At 53.2% G+C, this 18,272-nt stretch overlaps 1 protein-coding gene across 2 annotated transcripts in view; it reads left to right on the top strand.

Moving 5' to 3' along the window:
• The first annotated feature begins 65 nt into the window (after positions 1–65).
• HSF1 (heat shock transcription factor 1) overlaps positions 66–18,272 on the top strand; it is a 43,292-nt gene continuing 25,085 nt past the window's right edge. For both annotated transcript variants that reach the window (XM_088537120.1, XM_088537119.1), the window contains exons 1-4: positions 66–194; positions 10,082–10,190; positions 14,522–14,658; positions 16,495–16,619. In XM_088537120.1, the coding sequence (XP_088393246.1) occupies positions 66–194; positions 10,082–10,190; positions 14,522–14,658; positions 16,495–16,619 (500 nt within the window). The remainder of the gene's footprint in view (positions 195–10,081; positions 10,191–14,521; positions 14,659–16,494; positions 16,620–18,272) is intronic.

The following is an 18,272-nucleotide window of genomic DNA, read 5'->3' as shown; positions in this document are numbered from 1 at the left end:
GCCCGCACTAAACCCCCCCCTCCCGCCCCGTCCCGCGCCGCCTGCACCGACGGCGGGAGGCTGCCATGGAGGGGCCCGGTGCGGCGGCGGCGGGCGGCACCGGCCCCGGCGGCAGCAACGTGCCCGCCTTCCTCACCAAGCTCTGGACGCTCGTGGAGGATCCTGACACCGACGCGCTCATCTGCTGGAGTCCGGTGAGGCCCGCGCGGAAGCGGCCGAGGCCCCGGGGCTCGGGGCCCGGCAGCAGGCGTCCCCCAGCTGCCGAGCCCCGAGGCCTCGGCTCAGGCCTTTCCCCTGCCGCTTATCTCCTTCCCCGAGCGCGTGTTTTGCACAGATAAACCCTGGTTTGGGGGCGTTGGAGAGTCCTCTTTGTGGGTGTGACGTTGTTTGGAGGTGCTGCAGGGTCTCTGCAGGCAGATGCATCCGCCACGGGCAGCGTTTGGGGCTGGGTATCGGTGGCTTGGAGAGCCTCAGAGTGATCCTGGGCTGGGGACCCGTTTTGGGAAAGAGGAGTGACACCGCTTTGCTGGTGCAAAGCAAAAGTGTGGCATCTTTACCTCAGCCTAGGCTTGACAGCGCTGTCTCCAGACCCAGTGACAAACAGCAGCTCTGCCAGACGTGCAAAAAGATTTGTTTTGTGTCATCCCACTATCCTGATGAATCTCCCGGGTGCGGGCAAGGGCTGAGGAGGCCGAGCAGGGCCCAACTCTAAACCTTATCCTAAAGGTCTCGGAGCCTGAAAATCCTTCTCTCGGAAGCGGCATTTTGCTTCCGTGGGATGAGCGCGCCGGGTATCCGAGCTCCCCATTACTTGTGATGGGGAAAGTAAATAGTTTATGAGGCAATGATGAAATCCGTGCGAAACCTCTGTCGTGGGAGGCTGGGGAGGGACAGGCCGCCTCCCCGGAGCGATCCTCCTTGCATTTCCCTAATGCAAATGGTGCGATACAAAACCAGCAGCTGATTAGTTGTAAACTCTCTCCTGGGTCTCTCCTGTTGCCTGGAGCTTTGGGAAATCCACACAGAGGTAGCCGGAGAGCTGGGCCTTTTGGTATGGCTGAAAGTCTAATTTCCCTTTGCTGGGAGGGAATAGGAAATAGCTCCTTCCTTCATGCACGTGTTGTTGCTTTATTGCTCATTCTGTTAGCTTTTTTCTCCCCAGTACCTTATACCTTTTCTCTTTTTGTTATCTATGTTTGCTTCTTGTAACTGTCCCCTCTAAAAGGTGGAAGATACAAGGTGCTGGGTTCAGGACTGTGAATCTTGACATAATTGCGGGAAGGAGGGACCTTTTATGTGTCTGTGAGAAGAAATCCTCGCAGTGGGAAGCAGGAAAATCAGCACAAGGGGAGGGTTAAAGAACGAGAATGCAGATCTTGATGCATTAGCTCCTCATTTCCGTGCCTCGAGGGTAGGGGCTCCCGGTGACAACGGGAGTGACTCCGGGCCGCGCCGCCTCGGTTCCGTTCCTGTCTCGGAAGCATCGCGTTCCACTGCAGGCTAGATGGGCTGGCTATGCCCAGCGTCACCCCAAAAACCATCTTCTTTTTGCACATGTAAGGTAACGACTTTGGATTCAGCGAGTCTCCGATCCGCAGGGGCTCGAGGCGGCCTGGCCGAGGGCCCCGCCGTGCCGGCTCCGCTCGCCTCCCTTCTGGATCCTCTTCCCTTGGCCTTGCGCAGTGGCCGAGCTCTGTTCCAAGCTGCGTGCAGATGGAAACGCGTTTCACTTGAATCAGTCTGTGCTCCTGAGCTCTGTGGATTAGCGAGCAGCCAGCTGAGTTGTTGGGTGGTGAGTTTGGTGAGCAGGCGGGGTAGCTCCTGACGGAGCTCGCGATTACAGCGTACAGCCTGTTCCCACGGTGGTGACGGTGTGCGGGCCCAAACCGTAAGAGAACTGGGGAAGGATTCCGGGAGGATGAGCTCTGCCCTTGTTACACGGTGCCTGGGTTTGGCTGCTGCTGGCTATGGAGGTTGCTGGGGGAAGATGGTTCCGTCCTCCCCGGGCTCTTCTCCCCGGCCCGTGCTGCGACATGGGACAGCAGATCCTGACGGCGGAGTCGATTGCCTGCTGAGGAGGGGACTTGGAAGGGATTTAAGGTACAGATAATGCGATTAATGGCAGGCCAGGCCATCTGTGACGTTACCTGCTCGGTCACTGCTCCAGACCGTGGGCTCGTGTGGCCTAGGCGCTAGCGGAGGCGCAGGCCTGTTCCCTGCCCTGCCCTGCTCTGCTCTCCTCGCCGTGGGGCTCATTCAGCTCTTGGGCTCCTGGGATTTTTTCCACACTCTTTCCCTGTTTGGGCAGGGAGCTGAATTGCCTCGTTTTGCCAGGTGAAGCCTGGAGAGCAGCAGGTGTGGGGGGACGCCGGGGACATCCCTGCTGGCACCACCGCCAGCACGGAGCCGGCCGGGGCCCTGCTCAGAGGGACAGGGCCCCGCGCCCGGCGGGCCCCGCACGCCTGTTTGTGGCTTCGTGCAGGTCCCCGTGGAGAGCCGGGTGCTCCGCAGGCCACCCGGGGCACCAAGCAGCCCCGGGGCCATGGAGCTGTGCGCTGGGGTGGCTCCCGCTCCCGGAGGAAGCTGCAGGAGCCGGCGCCGGGCCCGGTGCGCTGCGGTTCCCCCGATGCGCTGCGGTTCCCCCGCTGCGCTTGACGCGTCGCTCCGCTAACGCACTGGGATGGCGGAGGGGAGCAGAGCGCGCGAAATCACCTCCTCGGTGGCTGCTTGGCCTCCCAACGCGCACGCACCGCCCGCCTGTCCTGCGCCCCGACCCGCACGAAGCTGGAAACGGGCACGCGGGCCCCGCCGGGCGCGGGGACTATTGAGCACGGAATATTGAAGGAAAAGCTGCACGTCCTGCAGGGAGCGAGGGGGGCGCAGACGTTGCAACACCGTCCTGCTTTTAAGGATCTAAAATTTATCATCTGTGAAAAATAACGGAAATATAATAAATTTAATAATAACTGCTGCCAGACAGTTAGCGCGGGCAGTGCGAGGGTCTGTCTTACCCTTGTACTCATAGACAGCAGAAGCTTTCTTGGTTTTGCAAGGAAGAGTTGATCTAGTTTAGTATTTAGGTCCAGGGCTTATTAAATAAGATTGAAATCGTGTATTTTCAATGGCTGTTTGGAGTGTAAATTCCAAAGGCAGCTTCCCCGTGTGGGCGCGCTGGCCGGGATGGCCGCGTGCAGAAGGGCAGGAACAGGTATGACCGCGTGTTGCCTTTCCAGCTGGATTTCAGCTCCCCGAGACGTGCCCTGCAGGGCTCGGTTTGTTCAGCTCGGCTAGGCTACGGGTTCGTCTGGAATTGCAAGGTGAAAGTCTGGGCTTAGGTAGGCCTGGTTTTAATGCAGGAGACTCATTAGAGCCTCGTGAGGAAGCGCTTAGCGGGAACCGCTCCTCGGAGAGCGCCGGTGCCGGAGGAGCTGCAGCTTCAGCACGTGTGTCTTGCACCCGGCTTTGGGCCGCAATCCTGCGCCCTCTCAAAGACTGTCCCGCGAAGCCTCCCTAGGTTTCCATGTTCCTGCTCTGCCTTCCTCCCCGTTTGGAGCAATTTGCCGTGCATCTGGCCAATGTCATTTGTCCCCTTTGTGCACGACCGCAGCTGGAGCTCCGGGGCTGCCTGGGGGCGAAGGCTCCCTGTGTGGCGACGTCTTCCTCGCGGCCCTGCAGCCGCCTGGGGGCAGGAGAACGACTTGGATGAATGATGCAGACTGAGACAGTCCCGGTGGCCGAGCGGTCTGAACACGGAGCCCTGCAGCTTGCAATCTCACTGTCACTTGGATCCTATAGTAAATTATATAAATTGCTGGATAAACACAAGCTCCTGCAGGGTCCCGGTGTTACTTTTCGTTGTGTCCTCCCTCTCAGCACTTCTGGTTGCAGAGCATGAGGATTTTTTTTCTCATTTTTCACCTAAAAGCACCCTTCGCTTTTGACCTGCTAAGGAGCGATTATTCCTTGCTTTTTACTAGCCCTAATCTGGCGCAAGAGGATTGTTGTGCTTGTGACGTCGTTGGAGCACGGGGTGTTTCACTTTCCGTTAGAGAGACTAGCTTTGAAGACAGGAAAAAACCCGTGAAAGGCTCATAAATGAAAATACGCTTTTCTTCCTCAGCAGGATGCCCGTGTTACATAAGAGGATCCGAAAGGAGGAGCTGCTATTCCTTCCACCGCCCCAGAGCGGCCGACTGTTGCAGCAGAGCCACCCGATGAAGGGGACTCTCTGTGGCTCCAGTTGGCCCCTTCGGTCTCGGGAGCAGATTCCCGGCCGGTTGCCTTCCTGCAGCAGGAGTCTCCTGGAAATTCCGCTTCAGGATCATTTGGGAAGGATTTGCTCTTCATGGGCTAATTTTGAATTTCTTCCTACACCCAGATTTCTGCTTTATCATAATTTTTCATTTGCAATTTATACTTCAGAGTAGGCTTTCTTCTACCTCCTGGATATGTTTTAGATAAGAAAAGGAGGATTCTTTGCTTAGCTCGAAGCTCTGATCTCCCTGAGTTCAGTAACTGCTGCCTAGAAAATGTGCTAACCCCAAGGAGGCAAAGGTTGGTACCACGTCTGCAAAGTGAGGAAGAACCAGCAAAAAGGAGGTAGTGTCTGGTTTGGAAATACGTTTACCAAGCTGCTGGTGAAGTTCCTAGCCAGGCTCCAAGGCCCTGGGGATCTCTCCTCTGCAGCTGTTTTTCCCGAGGACGATGTTGGTGCCGAAGCAGCGGGAAGCTCAGGGAGCCGCTGGCGCAGGGAGGCTGCATCAACCCCGTGCAGGACGCGACGGCGTCGCCGTCACACCGGGACACGCAAGGTTGTCCAAGGAAATTATTTTTGCCGTCCTGTGGGAGTTCACAGAAACAGCTTTTGTGGGCTTTTCTTATTGAGCTGCTCTTCTGAGTCTGTATCCAGAAGAAAGCTGATAAACATTGGCCAAGGAGACATTAGGGTATGACAGGATGAAGAAACATCATTGTGAACAACGAAAACCCTTCTGGTGGGTAGGTTTATTAGCTGGCTGCATTGGGGTTGCTACAAAAAGGCCTAATCTTGATCAGCAGCTGTGCCCTTAATTCCACCAATATTATGCGCGTGACAGAGGAGTTGTGTGATGGGATATTCGGTATCTTTTAATGTCTTTTATTTTTTTTCCCTGCTCTGCTGCTGTCTGAGCTCTTGGGAAGAGCTGCTAAGACTTTGCCTTGGCGATTGCTTACGTTGAGCTCCCTTGTATAGAAGATTGTTGGCAACTTAGAGTTGCTTTTTTTCCCCCTTGGAAGTGAAAATTTGGGTTTTCCGCTCTGTGCCTGCGAGGGAAATATTTCCAAGACCTGTGTGGGGCTGGAAGGCAGCAATGGCCAAGGTAGGCGCTGGGAGAATCCGGCAGCTGGGAAGCGGGGTCTGGCTTCCCGCAGACACCGTGCACCCCATACAAAGGGTCCGTAAGCCGTTTCCTACGGACATGGATGTATGACCACTGGAGAGGTCCAGTGCTGTCCTCTATCCTGTCCTCTAATTCCTCTAGATTTTTGTGATCCAGCAACTGTGGCAGCACCTGGGAGCCAGCGTGTCAACTTCCTGCTGCAGCTGGCGCCGCTGGCATCAGCCTTAGACACCCGTTTTCCTCTGTCTGTACCCAAAAATATGGGAGCATCAGGAAGGACAGCTCGGCCTGTTCGAAGTGCAAGAGTGCCAAATGTAGCAGCTGGGAGCGTGTGCTGAGAGGCGCTTGGATCAGCATGAGTTTGGTTAGTGCTCCATGGATCTGCTGATGTCCTCGTATCCCTCTGGATATGGTATTATAGGTATAACAAAGTAACTGGTATGATTTTGTTAAAATGTGTGTTTTTCCACACTTGGAAATATCTGTACGCTCTTCTCTGCTGGAAGATGAGGTCAGGCCGTTTGCTTTAAGTCAGCGCTGGTCAGCAGCACCGCACAAAGCAGCACGTGCCCGTGTTGGGTGGCACAAACCTGTCGTTAATCCTGTTTCTCCTGAGTTGTCCCTTCATCGCTGTCCCTTGCCGTGGTAGAAGGCAGAAACCTGGTGCTCCGGAGCCCTGCTCGCGGCAGGGACCGAAGGGAACGACGGGGGAACCGGCAGCTTCTTTCCCAGACTCTTGGCTCTCACCAACCACAAATCTGGTTCCTGCGGGGCCTGCGGCTGCTCTGGCTGTGGGATTTTCTCCCGGGCTCCGTGCAGTGGTAGGTGGCTGGGTGCTGCAGTGCTCAGTGCTGGCAACAGCTCAGCATGGGCAGTGCAACGTCCTGAGGCTCCCTGCTCCTGTGGGAACCCAGTAGAGACTCTTTCCTTCAGCTTTCTCCCACTTTTTCTTATTTTTGAAGCCAAACTGCTTTCAGCGTTGCATTGAGCAGCAATAATGACTGAGATTGCAGAGTGCAGGGAATCCCTGCCTGTATTTAAGTACAAGGGCAGTAAATATATCCTTAAGCTCTGTAAATAGTGTGGAGGGTGAAAAGGTAGAAGTGAAATCCTCAGGCTCGTGCCCTGGAGGAGCCAGGAGCTTTCCAGGGCTGGCTTTTGGGTGGCTTTGGGACGGTTTGGACACTCTGGCAGTGACGTGGTGCCCGGTCCCCTGCATCTGGGCTAGCAGGGAGACCGTTTTACCCCAAGCCTAGGACAAATTCAACTATTTCGCCTCCAAAAATCCTTCAAAAAAATCCTGTGGGGCATCTCGTTTTATTTGCTGCCTGCACAGATGGTGTCCGAAGCCTGCGCTCGTTTGCAGGAGGAGGAGGGCAGCGCCGCTGTGCTTAGGTGGTGATAAATGAGGCCTGGTCTGATTGGAGACCTGTGGCCAGGGTGTTCCCAGGGATCAGTACTGGGCCTGGTGATGTTCAACCTGTCCATGAATGACTTGGACGAGGGCACAGAGGGCACCCTCAGCAAGTCTGCAGGTGACACCAAACTGGGAGGAGTGGCCGAAATTCCCGAGGGCTGTGCTGCCACTCAGGGAGACTTGGACAGGATGGAGAGTTGGGCAGAGAGGAACCTCATGAGGTTCAACAAGGACAAGTGCGGAGTCCTGCACCTGGTGGGAATAACTCCAGGCACCAGTACAGACTAGGGGTTGACCTGCTGGAAAGCAGCTCCATGGAGAGGGATTTGGGAGTCCTGGTGGACACCAAGTTGCCCATGAGGCAGCAATGTGCCCTTGTGGCCAAGAAGGCCAATGGGATCCTGGCTGCAGCAGGAGGAGCGTTGCCAGCAGGTGGAGGGAGGGGATCCTGCCCCTCTGCTCAGCTCTGGGGAGGCACCTGGAGCACTGGGGGCAGTTCTGGGCTCCCCAGGACAACAGGGACGTGGAGCTGCTAGAGAGGGTCCAGTGCAGGGGCATGAAGATGATGAAGGGACTGGAGCATCTGTTGTGTGAGGAGAGACTGAGTGAGCTGGGCCTGTTTACCCTGGAGAAGAGCAGGCTGAGAGGGATCTGATCAACACGTTCAAGTACCTGAGGGGAGAGTGTAGGGAGGATGGGGCCAGGCTCTTCTCTGTGGTGGCCAGTGACAGGACGAGGGGTAATGGGTACAAGCTGAAACCCAGGCAGTTCCATCTCCATGTGAGGAAGAACTTCTTTTCCTGTGAGGGTGCCAGAGCCCTGGCACAGGCTGCCCAGAGAGGCTGTGGAGTCTCCTTCTCTGGAGATCTTCCAGCTCGCCTGGATGCCACCCTGTGCCCCGTGCTTTAGGTGTCCCTGCTGGAGCAGGGGGCTGGGCTGGGTGATCTCTAGAAGTCCCTGCTAACCTTGGCCATCCTGGCATCCGGTAAAATGGTTTTCCAACTGCATGGTCCCCCCATGGCCATCGTTAACCTGGAATGTGGCTCCCAATGGCAGCAGGATGGACGCAGGCAAGTTGAACTTGGCCTCAGGAGACCTTTCCTGCAGTTTGGGAAGCTTTTAGGTTTGTGTCCCATAATGGAGTGAGTGGGACTCAGAGCAGGGCTTCTCCACCACAGGACCCAGGACCTCCAACATAACCCCCCAAGATACCTCATTAGGAAAAGATGTTTATTCCTGAAAGGAGCATTAATGGTTAACTAGTTGACTTTGGTGGGTGTATAGTGCTAAGGGGGGAGAAAAACGAAGGCTGCAATAGCTAAAGCCATAGCAATAAATGGAGAATGGGCTAAAATGCAACATAAGGCTTCCCAAAAACTGGTACTCATCTCTCCTCCTCTGGCTACAAAACCCTTTTCTAGATGAAGTAATTGGGGCCGATCTCATGTATCTGGACTTCTGCAGAGCATCTGATACCCTGCACGTAGGAAATCAGAGTTGAAACAGGAGACGCGGAGGGATTAGCGCGAGGCCAGGGGAGCGCCTGGCTCTGTAGGAACAACAGGTAGTGCCGAGGGGTGGAGGGGCCGGGGCAGGGCTCTGTGAAGATCACATCTCGGTGTTTTAATGACCTTGGCACAAAGGACGTTGAGAAATTCCTCCCAAAACACAGTTGCCTTTTGTTAGTGCCCGAAGACAGGGGATGCCAGGCGCAGAAGGCAGGTGGCCTTGAGAGCTCAAGGATGGAAACGGAGTGCAGCGTGGTGCAGCGTGCACGAGGCTGGCTTTAGTCCCCAAGGTGGAAATAATTCTGCCACTTGAAGGCAATTCGGTTGAGGTTTGTGTCCCTGCAACCCTTTTGCATCCCGTGGACTTGCTGCTCTTCCGGCCCATGGGCTTGTGGCACGTACGAGCCGAGGGGGAGATGCCCCTCGGTGGAAGCGTTGCCTTGGGTTTGTTCCTGCTCTTTTGTCATCAACATGGTTTTACTAAAGCTCCGGGGGACTCAATACCCACCAAAAATCCCCAACTTTGGGGGTCTGAGGTGCATTGTGTTAGTTGGGTGGCTTCTTGTGGCCTGCTGTCTCCAGGGAGGTGGCCTGGTGCTGCTTTCCTCCTATATCCCTCTTCCTAATGTGCTTTTAATCTCCTAGCATCAGCCCTGAGTACCGTTAAGTACTGGGTAAGAAGTGAAGGAGCTGAATGAAAATCAGCCCTCCAAAGCAGCCCAGGGATCTGGAGGAATGAGGAAACTCATCCTTATTCCAAGGAAGCCGTTAGGATGGAAAAGCCTAACCTGCCAGCTTTTATTGCACCTCTTAACTTGCTTTTCTTATTGGCAGGCACAGTCTTCTAAGGTCTTGTTGTTTGCTTTTTATCTAGAATCCTTAATTCCTCAGGATTAATGCTGCGTTGAATTTGCCCGGTCAGTTGAGCAGTAAGGCCGGCCTGTCTGAGAAGCAAATCTCGAGGATCTTCCGTCTGGAACTGCTAAGTCTCTGCAGAGAGCTCATCCCAGCTCCGAGGTCCTGCCGAAGAGCCGCTTTCCCAGCCGGAACTGGCTCCATGTACGGGGATGCTGGCGGCAGGAGGTGGATCGCGAGGGCAGCTCTGCCCTCCGAGAAGATCCCCGTTGTAAAACACTGCCAGCAGCGTCGCGACGAAACCAGATCCAGCCTTTTGGGGGCTTTTGTTGCCGTGGATGTGAAAACAAGTTAACCGGGCCGAGTTGTGAAATTAATGCGTTTGCAGTCGTGCAAATTGAGGCTTAATCTCGGCATCCTGCCTGACTTCCTGAGGTTTTTGCGTTTCCGTCCCTGGGGAGTTGTGCTTTGCTAGTTCTTCCAAATTAGCAGTAACTTAATTAGAGCCTAAAGAGTCATCAACGGCCTGTCAGATTTTGATAACTAGCAGATGCATCTTCCTCTCCCGAGCGCGGTGTGAGGACGCGGTGTGGCCGCCCCGGCTGTGGCGCTGAGCTGAGGGTGCCGGTGTGGACCCCACGCCGGGCTCGGCGGGCGCTTGGGGACTCGCCGAGCTGCGAGACCCCAACGGGAGCCCAGCGGAGCCGTTTAGACCGCTCTGAGCTGCATTTGTGGGGGCTTGTGTTGGTTGAGTGGTTCCAACAGAGATTAAACTGCAGCTCTCACTGTGTCAAACCTTCAGGTCTTCTCCGCTCTCCCTCACAGTAACATATAGAGTTTCACATCTGTGAAGTGAAAGGGTGGTTGAGCTCCCCTCCTGTTGCATAACGGGGATTTATTATGTTTTGTTTTGTTGACAGAGTGGAAACAGCTTCCATGTGTTTGACCAAGGCCAGTTTGCCAAGGAGGTGCTTCCGAAGTACTTCAAGCATAACAACATGGCCAGCTTTGTGCGGCAGCTCAACATGTGTAAGTACCCCGGGGGCAGCCCGAAGTGCGAGTCGGGGTTTGTCCTGGAAGGAGGTTTCGTGCTCCTGCCCAGCTGTGCTGCCGGGGGAGTGCGTGTGGCTTGGGAGCATTTGCCAGCTTTGCAATCACTCCCATTTCGAGCACCAAGTATTAGTTGTAGGGTTGGCCTCCGCTGAAGGGGAGGACTCTGACGAAGTGGCTGCCTGCTCTGTACTCCTACAGACAGCTTTCATCTCCTCCCTCCCTGGGTATTAGAGCAAGCTGGTGAATGCTCTCCTTGTGCTCGCCTGCCGTGGACACACAAGGCGGCTCCTCGCTGTGTGACGGAGGAGGAACTCCCCTGGCTCGCATCCAGGGAGACAGGCTGCGCCACGTATGACAGCTTGTTAATTTTCTTATCACTTTCTTGAGCGGCTGTTGCTGCCAGAATCATTTAAAGCAGGGACCGACTGAGCTAAATTTTCCAAAATCGCAATTTTCTGACCATAAAATCATCGCCAGATAGGCCTGGAGGAACTTCATGAGATGATTGTGTAGTCCAGTCCTCTGCTTCAAGGCAGCACCACCTGTATCGTGTGGCTCCCCACGGCCCTGCATCTAACCTATTTGTTCAACATCTCCAGTAACAAAGTTTCCATAAACTCCTCAAGAAGTGCTGGAGTGGTGAGGGAGGGATTCACAAGGTTAGACTGCTGATGCCCAACCCAAACCTCCCCTGCTACAGGTCAGCCCTTGGCTTCTTTCCTGTCTGCTGCAGGTGCAGGGAAGAGATTCAGTCCTTTTCTGTTGCATCAGTCTTTGTGTCTTTGAAGACTTAGTACCTCTACTCAGGCTTTTCACTTTAGACTAAACAACTATTTTCCCCCCCAGTCTTTTGGGTTATTTGCTGGCCTTTAACCATTTGCATTCCCTTTTGACCCAGCTTTTTGTTCTGTTCCTGTGCTGAAGTGCAGTGTTCAAATTCAGGTGTGTTGCTGAATGCAACAGAAGCAGCACCTGGAAGGTGATCCTGCCGCGCGTACGTCCTGTTACAGTGTCGGCCCTTTTCTCAATAAAATGACGTTGACTTTTGTGTTAGGCCTGCTACAGCCCTCAGTTCCTGCTGTTCAGCTACTGCCAGCCCCATGGCCCTCCATCCCAGAGCTGTACTTCATGCTCAGCAGCAGGGAACTTCATCCTGTTTGTCAGGATCATTTGGAATTGCCATCCTGTCCTTTGACGTATTGCAGCTCTTCCCGGCCGTGTTCCAGCCATCCTTCTTACTGCTAATGGAAGCACTGCCCAGTCCTGGACCCACACTCACGTGTGCAACACAACACTGTCTTTGGGTAACTGCTCCTTAAATAAGACTTTCTTCCTGCTTTTCTGTTGGTACGGCTCCCTAGCCTGGCAGGGAAGAAGAGGAACCTGGTTTAATGAGTCGACCTGACTCTGCGCTTTCTTTCTTGCACACACACACACACACACACACACACACACATATCACATGCATGTGGAACAGGGCCCTCTTGTATCCTTCTCTGAGAAGGACCCAAAGTGCCTAGAGAAGCAGGGACATTCCTTGGCACCTCACACTTGGCACAGGTATGTCCAAAGCCCCAGAGCCTGCCAGGGCACCAGGAGTGCCGGGGCTGGTGGCAGACAGCAGGTGCTTGACGTCCAGGCGCTCGCATGGAGTGGCTCATCTGGCCTTTCTCACATTTCTTGCTTCTCTCGTGACGGGAGTGGGGCTCTGGCTCCGCTCCTGCCCGCGGTGGCAGGGTGGCCTGCGGGAGGACGGGCTCTGCTCCGCTCCCACGGCCTCTCCCCACGTGCCTCTCTCGTCTCTCTTGTCACCACATCTGCCCTGCGCTTGTGGGGAGGATATTTCTCCAACGCACATGGCTACAGGTGTCTCTGCTGCTCGCGCGTCCTGAAATGCTTTGGAGGCAGATCAAGCTAAGCACAGCTTGTAAAGCAGGGCCAGGGCTCCCTCTCCAACTTGGGCTGTTGCAACGAGGGAGCAATAAGAAGCAAGCAAGCTGTCCGAGCCCCTGCATCCCACCGTGTGCAACGCTGAAAGGTCGGGGAAGGGCAAGGGCAATAACATTCATCTGGGTGTCAGCTCCTCCTTTCAATAGCAGGGGTGGAAGAGCTGGAACAGAATTAGATTAGAACAGACAAAAGCCCATCTGAGTGATAAGGGTTTCCTTTGGGGGCAGTGGAGGGGAAGGCATGCAGTAAATCTGCAAGATCAAGTTAAAAGACAGGAGTGAAACTTCTTTCTGGCAGCAGCTTTCCTGAGCAGCTCAGGATTTCTGGAAAAAACACGTTCCAGGCAGAAGCCTGAATTGAGATCTCTTGGAAGACCTCAAGGGACGGATGCTCCAAACAAAACCCCTGCCTTTGCCTGTCTTTTGGCTGGTTCCTGTATGTTCTTACACTGTCCCAGTAGCAATGCACAGTGTTGTGATGATGCAGAGCTTGACTTCATGTGCAGCAAGAAACACCAAAACATCAACTCCTGTTTTCAGGTGCACACCTGTTTCCTCTATGCTTAATCTGTATTTTAGCATCAATCCTCTTTTTTTCCGCAATGTGTTAAAGAGCTCTAAATTTATTCCCATGGTATAAGAGACTTCTTGGCTCCTGACTGACAGTTTGAGGATTCCAGTTTATTTTGTAAGTGGGTGATACTTAGGCATGTGTGTGTTCAGTGCTGAACTCTGAGCTTGTCCCCATGCTTTTTCTGCTTGCTTGAGGAACAGAGATGGCTAAAGGAAAGCCCTGAAACGGAGCTGACAGTCACATCCCTTCCTAGGGCTTTGCTCACTCCCCTTTGGGGCTGGCTATGCCCTCCTGCTGCCATTCTCTTGGAAATCTGAAATATCCTGAATATCCTGCTAAATGCCATGTCCTCTGCTAACCCAGCAACATTCTTCTGTTCTCCTTGCTCTGCTTTTCCAAACTTTCACTGCTTAATCCTCCTTTTGCTCTTCAGATGTGCAAGGAGAGCAAGAGGTGACTGACTGTAAGTGCTTCAAGATTGATCGGTGCATTTGTAACTGCTCCTTCCTGCCAAGGAGCAGGAATATTCTGGGATTATCCCAGAGACGTTGCTTCATGACAGTCTGCTCAGCTTCCTCTCGGCGCACACATATCCACATTTACGTTTTGGCTGCGAGTCCTTGTGATAGGCAGCAACATAAAGGATGCCTTTCATACACCTCTCACGTGGAGGGTATAGCGGGGATTAGCTTTAATGCTCCAGATGTGGGCTTGGGAGAGCATTCCAATGTTATTAGAGAGGATGACATTTTCATTACCTTTCAACACTGGCTCTTTGAATAGCTGTGGGGCACATTCCCTGGTTCATGACCAGGGCCTTTAGTTTTTAAGGATCACTCGAATAACTGAAAACTGGCTAATATCACTACAATAATGTGTAATTTCTCTAAATCACTTACTTTCTGCAAGTGCAGGAAGCTGGGTTTTTTTTTTTTCTCCCCTTTTTTTTCAGCCACAGCTGTGGTCTGACAAACTGCAAAAACACTCCCGCTCTATCCTCCTGCTTTACAGATCTGCTGAGCCCCCCTGCGCTTTGATGCGCTGCGCTCTGCTCTGGAGTGACTTTTAGGTGTTTGGAGCCCAGCTGAGGCTACGGGCGCGTCGCCGGCCTCTCCCGTCCCCGCGGGGCCTCCGGAGCGGGCCCGGAGCGCGCCGTGAATCTGGGAGAGTCGGGAAGTTGAAACGGTGCCCGGAGAAACCAAAGGGCAAGAGGGCCTGTTCGCTATGGCAGGCGGTGGTCGCTGTTGCGTTACGAAACCCGGGCTTTGCATGTGCCACCTCCCCTCGTAAAATACAAAGCAGGTTTCTGGCGCTCGTTTTGCAGAGCGCAGGTGAGTCCGGCTGAATCGAAGTGCTCATATTCACTGTCCTACTTAAGTACAATTAAATGCAGTCGTGCTCATCTCCTCTCGTGCGCTGATTACCACTTCCAGGGTTTTGCCTCGCACGTATCCATGTCTTCACTAGTATTTGAGGTGATGTGCAATGGTTCTCTGTCTGTGTACTGCTCTTATCAGCAATTTTATTCCCTGAATAAACAAAACGATCCCTCTGGGATCACATGGACGGTATGCTAAACCCCTTTGCTAAGGGGTTGACTTTCTTTGCTGGTGTTCTTGGGTAGAAAACACTTTCAGGATGAGATTTTTGTTAGAAGGGAGTATCTCATCATCCAAGAACTGCGTATTTATGCCAACAGGGACAGTTTGTGCTGGGTTTTATTTTCTCACGTTCACCTTTAGCCTGCTAAGGCCCTCTCTAATTATCTACCGTGTGACTTTCAGATGGCTTTCGCAAGGTTGTCCACATTGAGCAGGGAGGATTGGTGAAGCCAGAGAAAGACGATACCGAATTCCAGCACCCGTACTTCATCCGAGGCCAGGAGCATCTCCTGGAGAACATCAAGCGGAAAGTAACCAGCGTAAGTTGATGCAACAGGTATTTTGGGATGAACTCACCAAATCCCAGAATGGTTGAGGTTGACAGAGACCTCTAGGGATCACCCAGCCCAGCCCCCTGCTCCAGCAAGGTCACCCAGAGCACGGGGCACAGGGTGGCATCAAGGTGGGTATGAAGATCTCCAGAGAAGGAGACTCCACAGCCTCTCTGGGCAGCCTGTGCCAGGGCTCTGGCACCCTCACAGGAAAGTTCTTCCTCACATGGAGGTGAAAATGCCTGGATTTCAACTTGTACCCATTACACCTTGTCAAGGTAGACTATTAAAAGCAGAGGGTAGCAGGAAAAAACAGCAGTGTACTCCAAGGGTTGATGAATGCTGGCCTCCTGGCCTTTCAAACCAAATCACCTGGGAAAATCAGTAGAAAAGAGCTAGTTTCATCCCAAGTTTTTCTCTTTTGGACAAGTAGCAGCTTGGGTTTGGCCATCTGGAGGATGGTTTGTCGTGTCCTCTCTAGAGGACAGTTTATTGTGTCTCCTGGAGCAGCAGTCCCTTCCAGTGAGAGGGGCAGAGGGAGCGTGATCGCTGATGTTGAGCTGCACTCCTTAATTAGATGTTTTAATGAAGGAAAAGTTGGTACCTGCAGTGTGTATGTACCCAGCATGTGAAGCCCGAGAGCTGCGGTAGTGGGAGCAGAGGAGGAAGGTGAAAGTACCTGGAATATTTGAAATGTGTTAGCATCTTGCATATCCCAAATCTAAACTTAGATATTTTTCCCTTATTTATGGAGAGGCTTTGCAATTGCCCCCGTTTTTTGATATCAGGAGTTCCAATTTATTGTTCCTGAAATGCAGGTTGGAGGAACACGTTTTAGTCATTCATTTCCAAGTATTAATGAAAGCAACGTGCAGGGCGCGACGCTTTTCTGTCCCGGGGTGCTCGCGGTGCCGTTTTCAGCAAGGCCTTTAGCTCCTCCAGGCAGCTGCACAGTGGGTGAACACGTTAGAAGGCTGTGGAGCCGCGAGCTTGGGGATTAACGACCTGCTGGAGAGCAAGGCGGAGGGGAGGCGCGCTCAAATAGGTGAGACGTGTTAACCCCGTAGCCATTGGCAGATGCACAGCGTTCGCGCACGGGACGGCTCTTGTGCAGTGTGCTTAGGTGTCATTTCTCCTGAGTGTTTTCCCAGAAAAACAGAATCATCTGCGCAGGATCTTCTCGGCTTGCAGCGACGTGCTGAGGATGCCGAGTGTGTCTGGCTCTCTCGAGGAGGCGGCGTAGCTGCTGGCTGCACTGCAGGGAGCTCCTCTGCCCCTTTGCTCCTGCTTTCTTTCTCAAACCTGTTTTCCTAATTGCTGAGACCAATGCTCAACTCGCTGCATGCAGCAGAGACTTTGGGAAGTGTTCGAAGAGCATTTTCAAAGAAGAGAAAAGTATTTTTCATCTCTGGGGTGTAAATGCGCTCACGGGTATTTGTGTTGCTGACTCCTAGATGTAGGGTCACCCTTATCCATAGGGATATCTTGGTCCAGTGCCTGTCTGCAGGTGAGTGCTGGCAGGCAGCCCTCGTGCAGGTGTGCAGTTTTACTTGAACACTGTACTTCTGATCCAAAACCAAACAAACAACAAAAAAAATGGAGGGCTGCAGCAGAATTTGATGTTTGCAAATAGCAGTATGCCCATGGAAAACCTGTGTTGTAGATAGCTGGGTTTAGTCCCTTGGTGCTTGGAGTCAGGTGTGAATGTGGCAGTTGATCCAGAGGAGGGAGATAGATTATTTGTGATATCAACTTTGATACTTAAATAACCTTTTTTTTTTTTTAGGAAGAAACCAGCATTGACATCTTCCTTTCTGTCTCCAGGTATCCAGTATAAAGAATGAGGATATAAAGGTTCGTCAAGACAACGTAACCAAGCTCCTGACTGACATCCAGGTGATGAAAGGAAAGCAGGAGAGCATGGACTCCAAGCTGATAGCCATGAAGCAGTATGTATGTGGGGAGGGGTGGCAGAAGAGCTTGTGCAGTTGGATTTCTGGCCCGAACGTGGTGTTTTTAAGACCGCTGCGAGGGTCGGCTGGTGCTGCTGCTCGCGCTCTGCTCCCAGCAGCCGCTCGGCTCGGGAGAGTAACCTGGGCTTTGGGAAGGGGTGGCAGAGGGCCCTGTGGAGCCCCTTCATCCCCACTGAAGCCCTGGGCTCACGGTAGCCAGCCTTGCACTCCCAAACAGCGCAGAGCAGCGGCGGCAGCGGAGTCCGGCTCTTCTTGGAGAGACTAGTCGGAAGGGCTGCAGAGACTTAGGAAGCTGCTTCCCTGTGCGGGGAGCAGTCGGAAACTCCGGACTCTGTGGTGCTCAGGATTGTTTTTCCTTTGTGGTTTTTATCCCTCCAGCAAAACCTACCTATTCTGTCCTTGTCTTATGCTGCACCAGGGTATTCAAGCCATTTGGGGGTAATGTCTCCTATCCTTCTGTCCTAATATTTTCTTCTTCCAGGTGTTTGACCTCTTCCTTGCACCCAGTTAAATTCGCGCTGGATCCTGCTCCGCCAGCGTTCGTTGTTGGGGCGGGAGGCAGTGCAGGTGGTCTCACATCCCACTAATACCTTTAGAGATGGGCAGGGCGCTGTTGCTTAACCTTCTTCCACTAAATCTTCCCCTTTTTCCCATGCTGGTCATACAGAGGAGTTTAGTAATGTCACTTGGGTTTGTCACCTAATCAGCGTGCTTACATTGTGCTGCAGGAGCTGGCCTGCAGGATTTGGGAGTAATCTGTCAGGTTAAGACTTGCACCGAGACTCTTAAAGTTGCCTTTAAGTTCAGACAACCGTGGAAGCCAACGAGCTGGGGGAAGTTGGCGGTTGATTCCTGTAGGCACCCCGGGAGTCTTGCTTCCAATCTTTTCTCCTGTTTACCTGTCCACCACATGGAATGACTTAACTGCAGCGAGTTTGTTTGAGGTGCAGCTTCATCTCTGCCGTTGTTTGTAAGGAATCTGGTCCTGGGCCTTAGGGAAAGTGGAGCAGGCAGCTCTATTCTCCGTCACAGGGGTGGGATTGCAGAGGGACACTTGTATGGTGGAAAAACTGTTTCTTCCATGCTGTGTCCAAAAGTCTCCCTTTTCTTGGATTTCATGACTATTCTTGTGCTTGCAGATCACTTCTCTAGCACCTTTGGTGTTCATGGGAGGGGAGAGAAGCTGCTTCGTCTCCAAGGTCATTCTAGATGATTCTCTTCATCTTCTATTTGCCCCAGGTATGAGCGCCCAGCCTTCCATCGAGGCTGTGCTTCTCTTCAGGCCCTTTGCAAGGGGAGAAGGAAAAGGAAGGGATTGTCCTGCGAACCTGCTGGTAAATGGTGTTCTGTGAAAGCCTTGTGCACCATCAGCAGTATTTCAGGGTCATGGGACTATAGACAGCAGAAAAGATTGTTTCCTTTCCCCCTTTCAAGCAAGCAAAGCCAATAACGTGGCTTTGAACAAAAACCCCACGTGCAGTCAACACTGAATTAGCAAAGCCCTGCGTTAGTGCAGCTCAACCCTCCAAAAACTTGCAGCCAGCTGCCTTCCTTGCCTCGAACAACCAAACTACCCACTTCGCGTCCAGAAATACCCGTGTTGCTTCAGGTGACCGCTTAGCAGCGGAC

The sequence above is a fragment of the Tinamus guttatus genome, unplaced genomic scaffold (assembly GCF_059628265.1).
Source record: "Tinamus guttatus ecotype Peru unplaced genomic scaffold, ASM5962826v1 Tinamus_guttatus_pri_ptg000731l, whole genome shotgun sequence".
Lineage (NCBI taxonomy): Eukaryota > Metazoa > Chordata > Aves > Tinamiformes > Tinamidae > Tinamus > Tinamus guttatus.
This window is presented reverse-complemented; position numbering and strand designations above follow the sequence as displayed.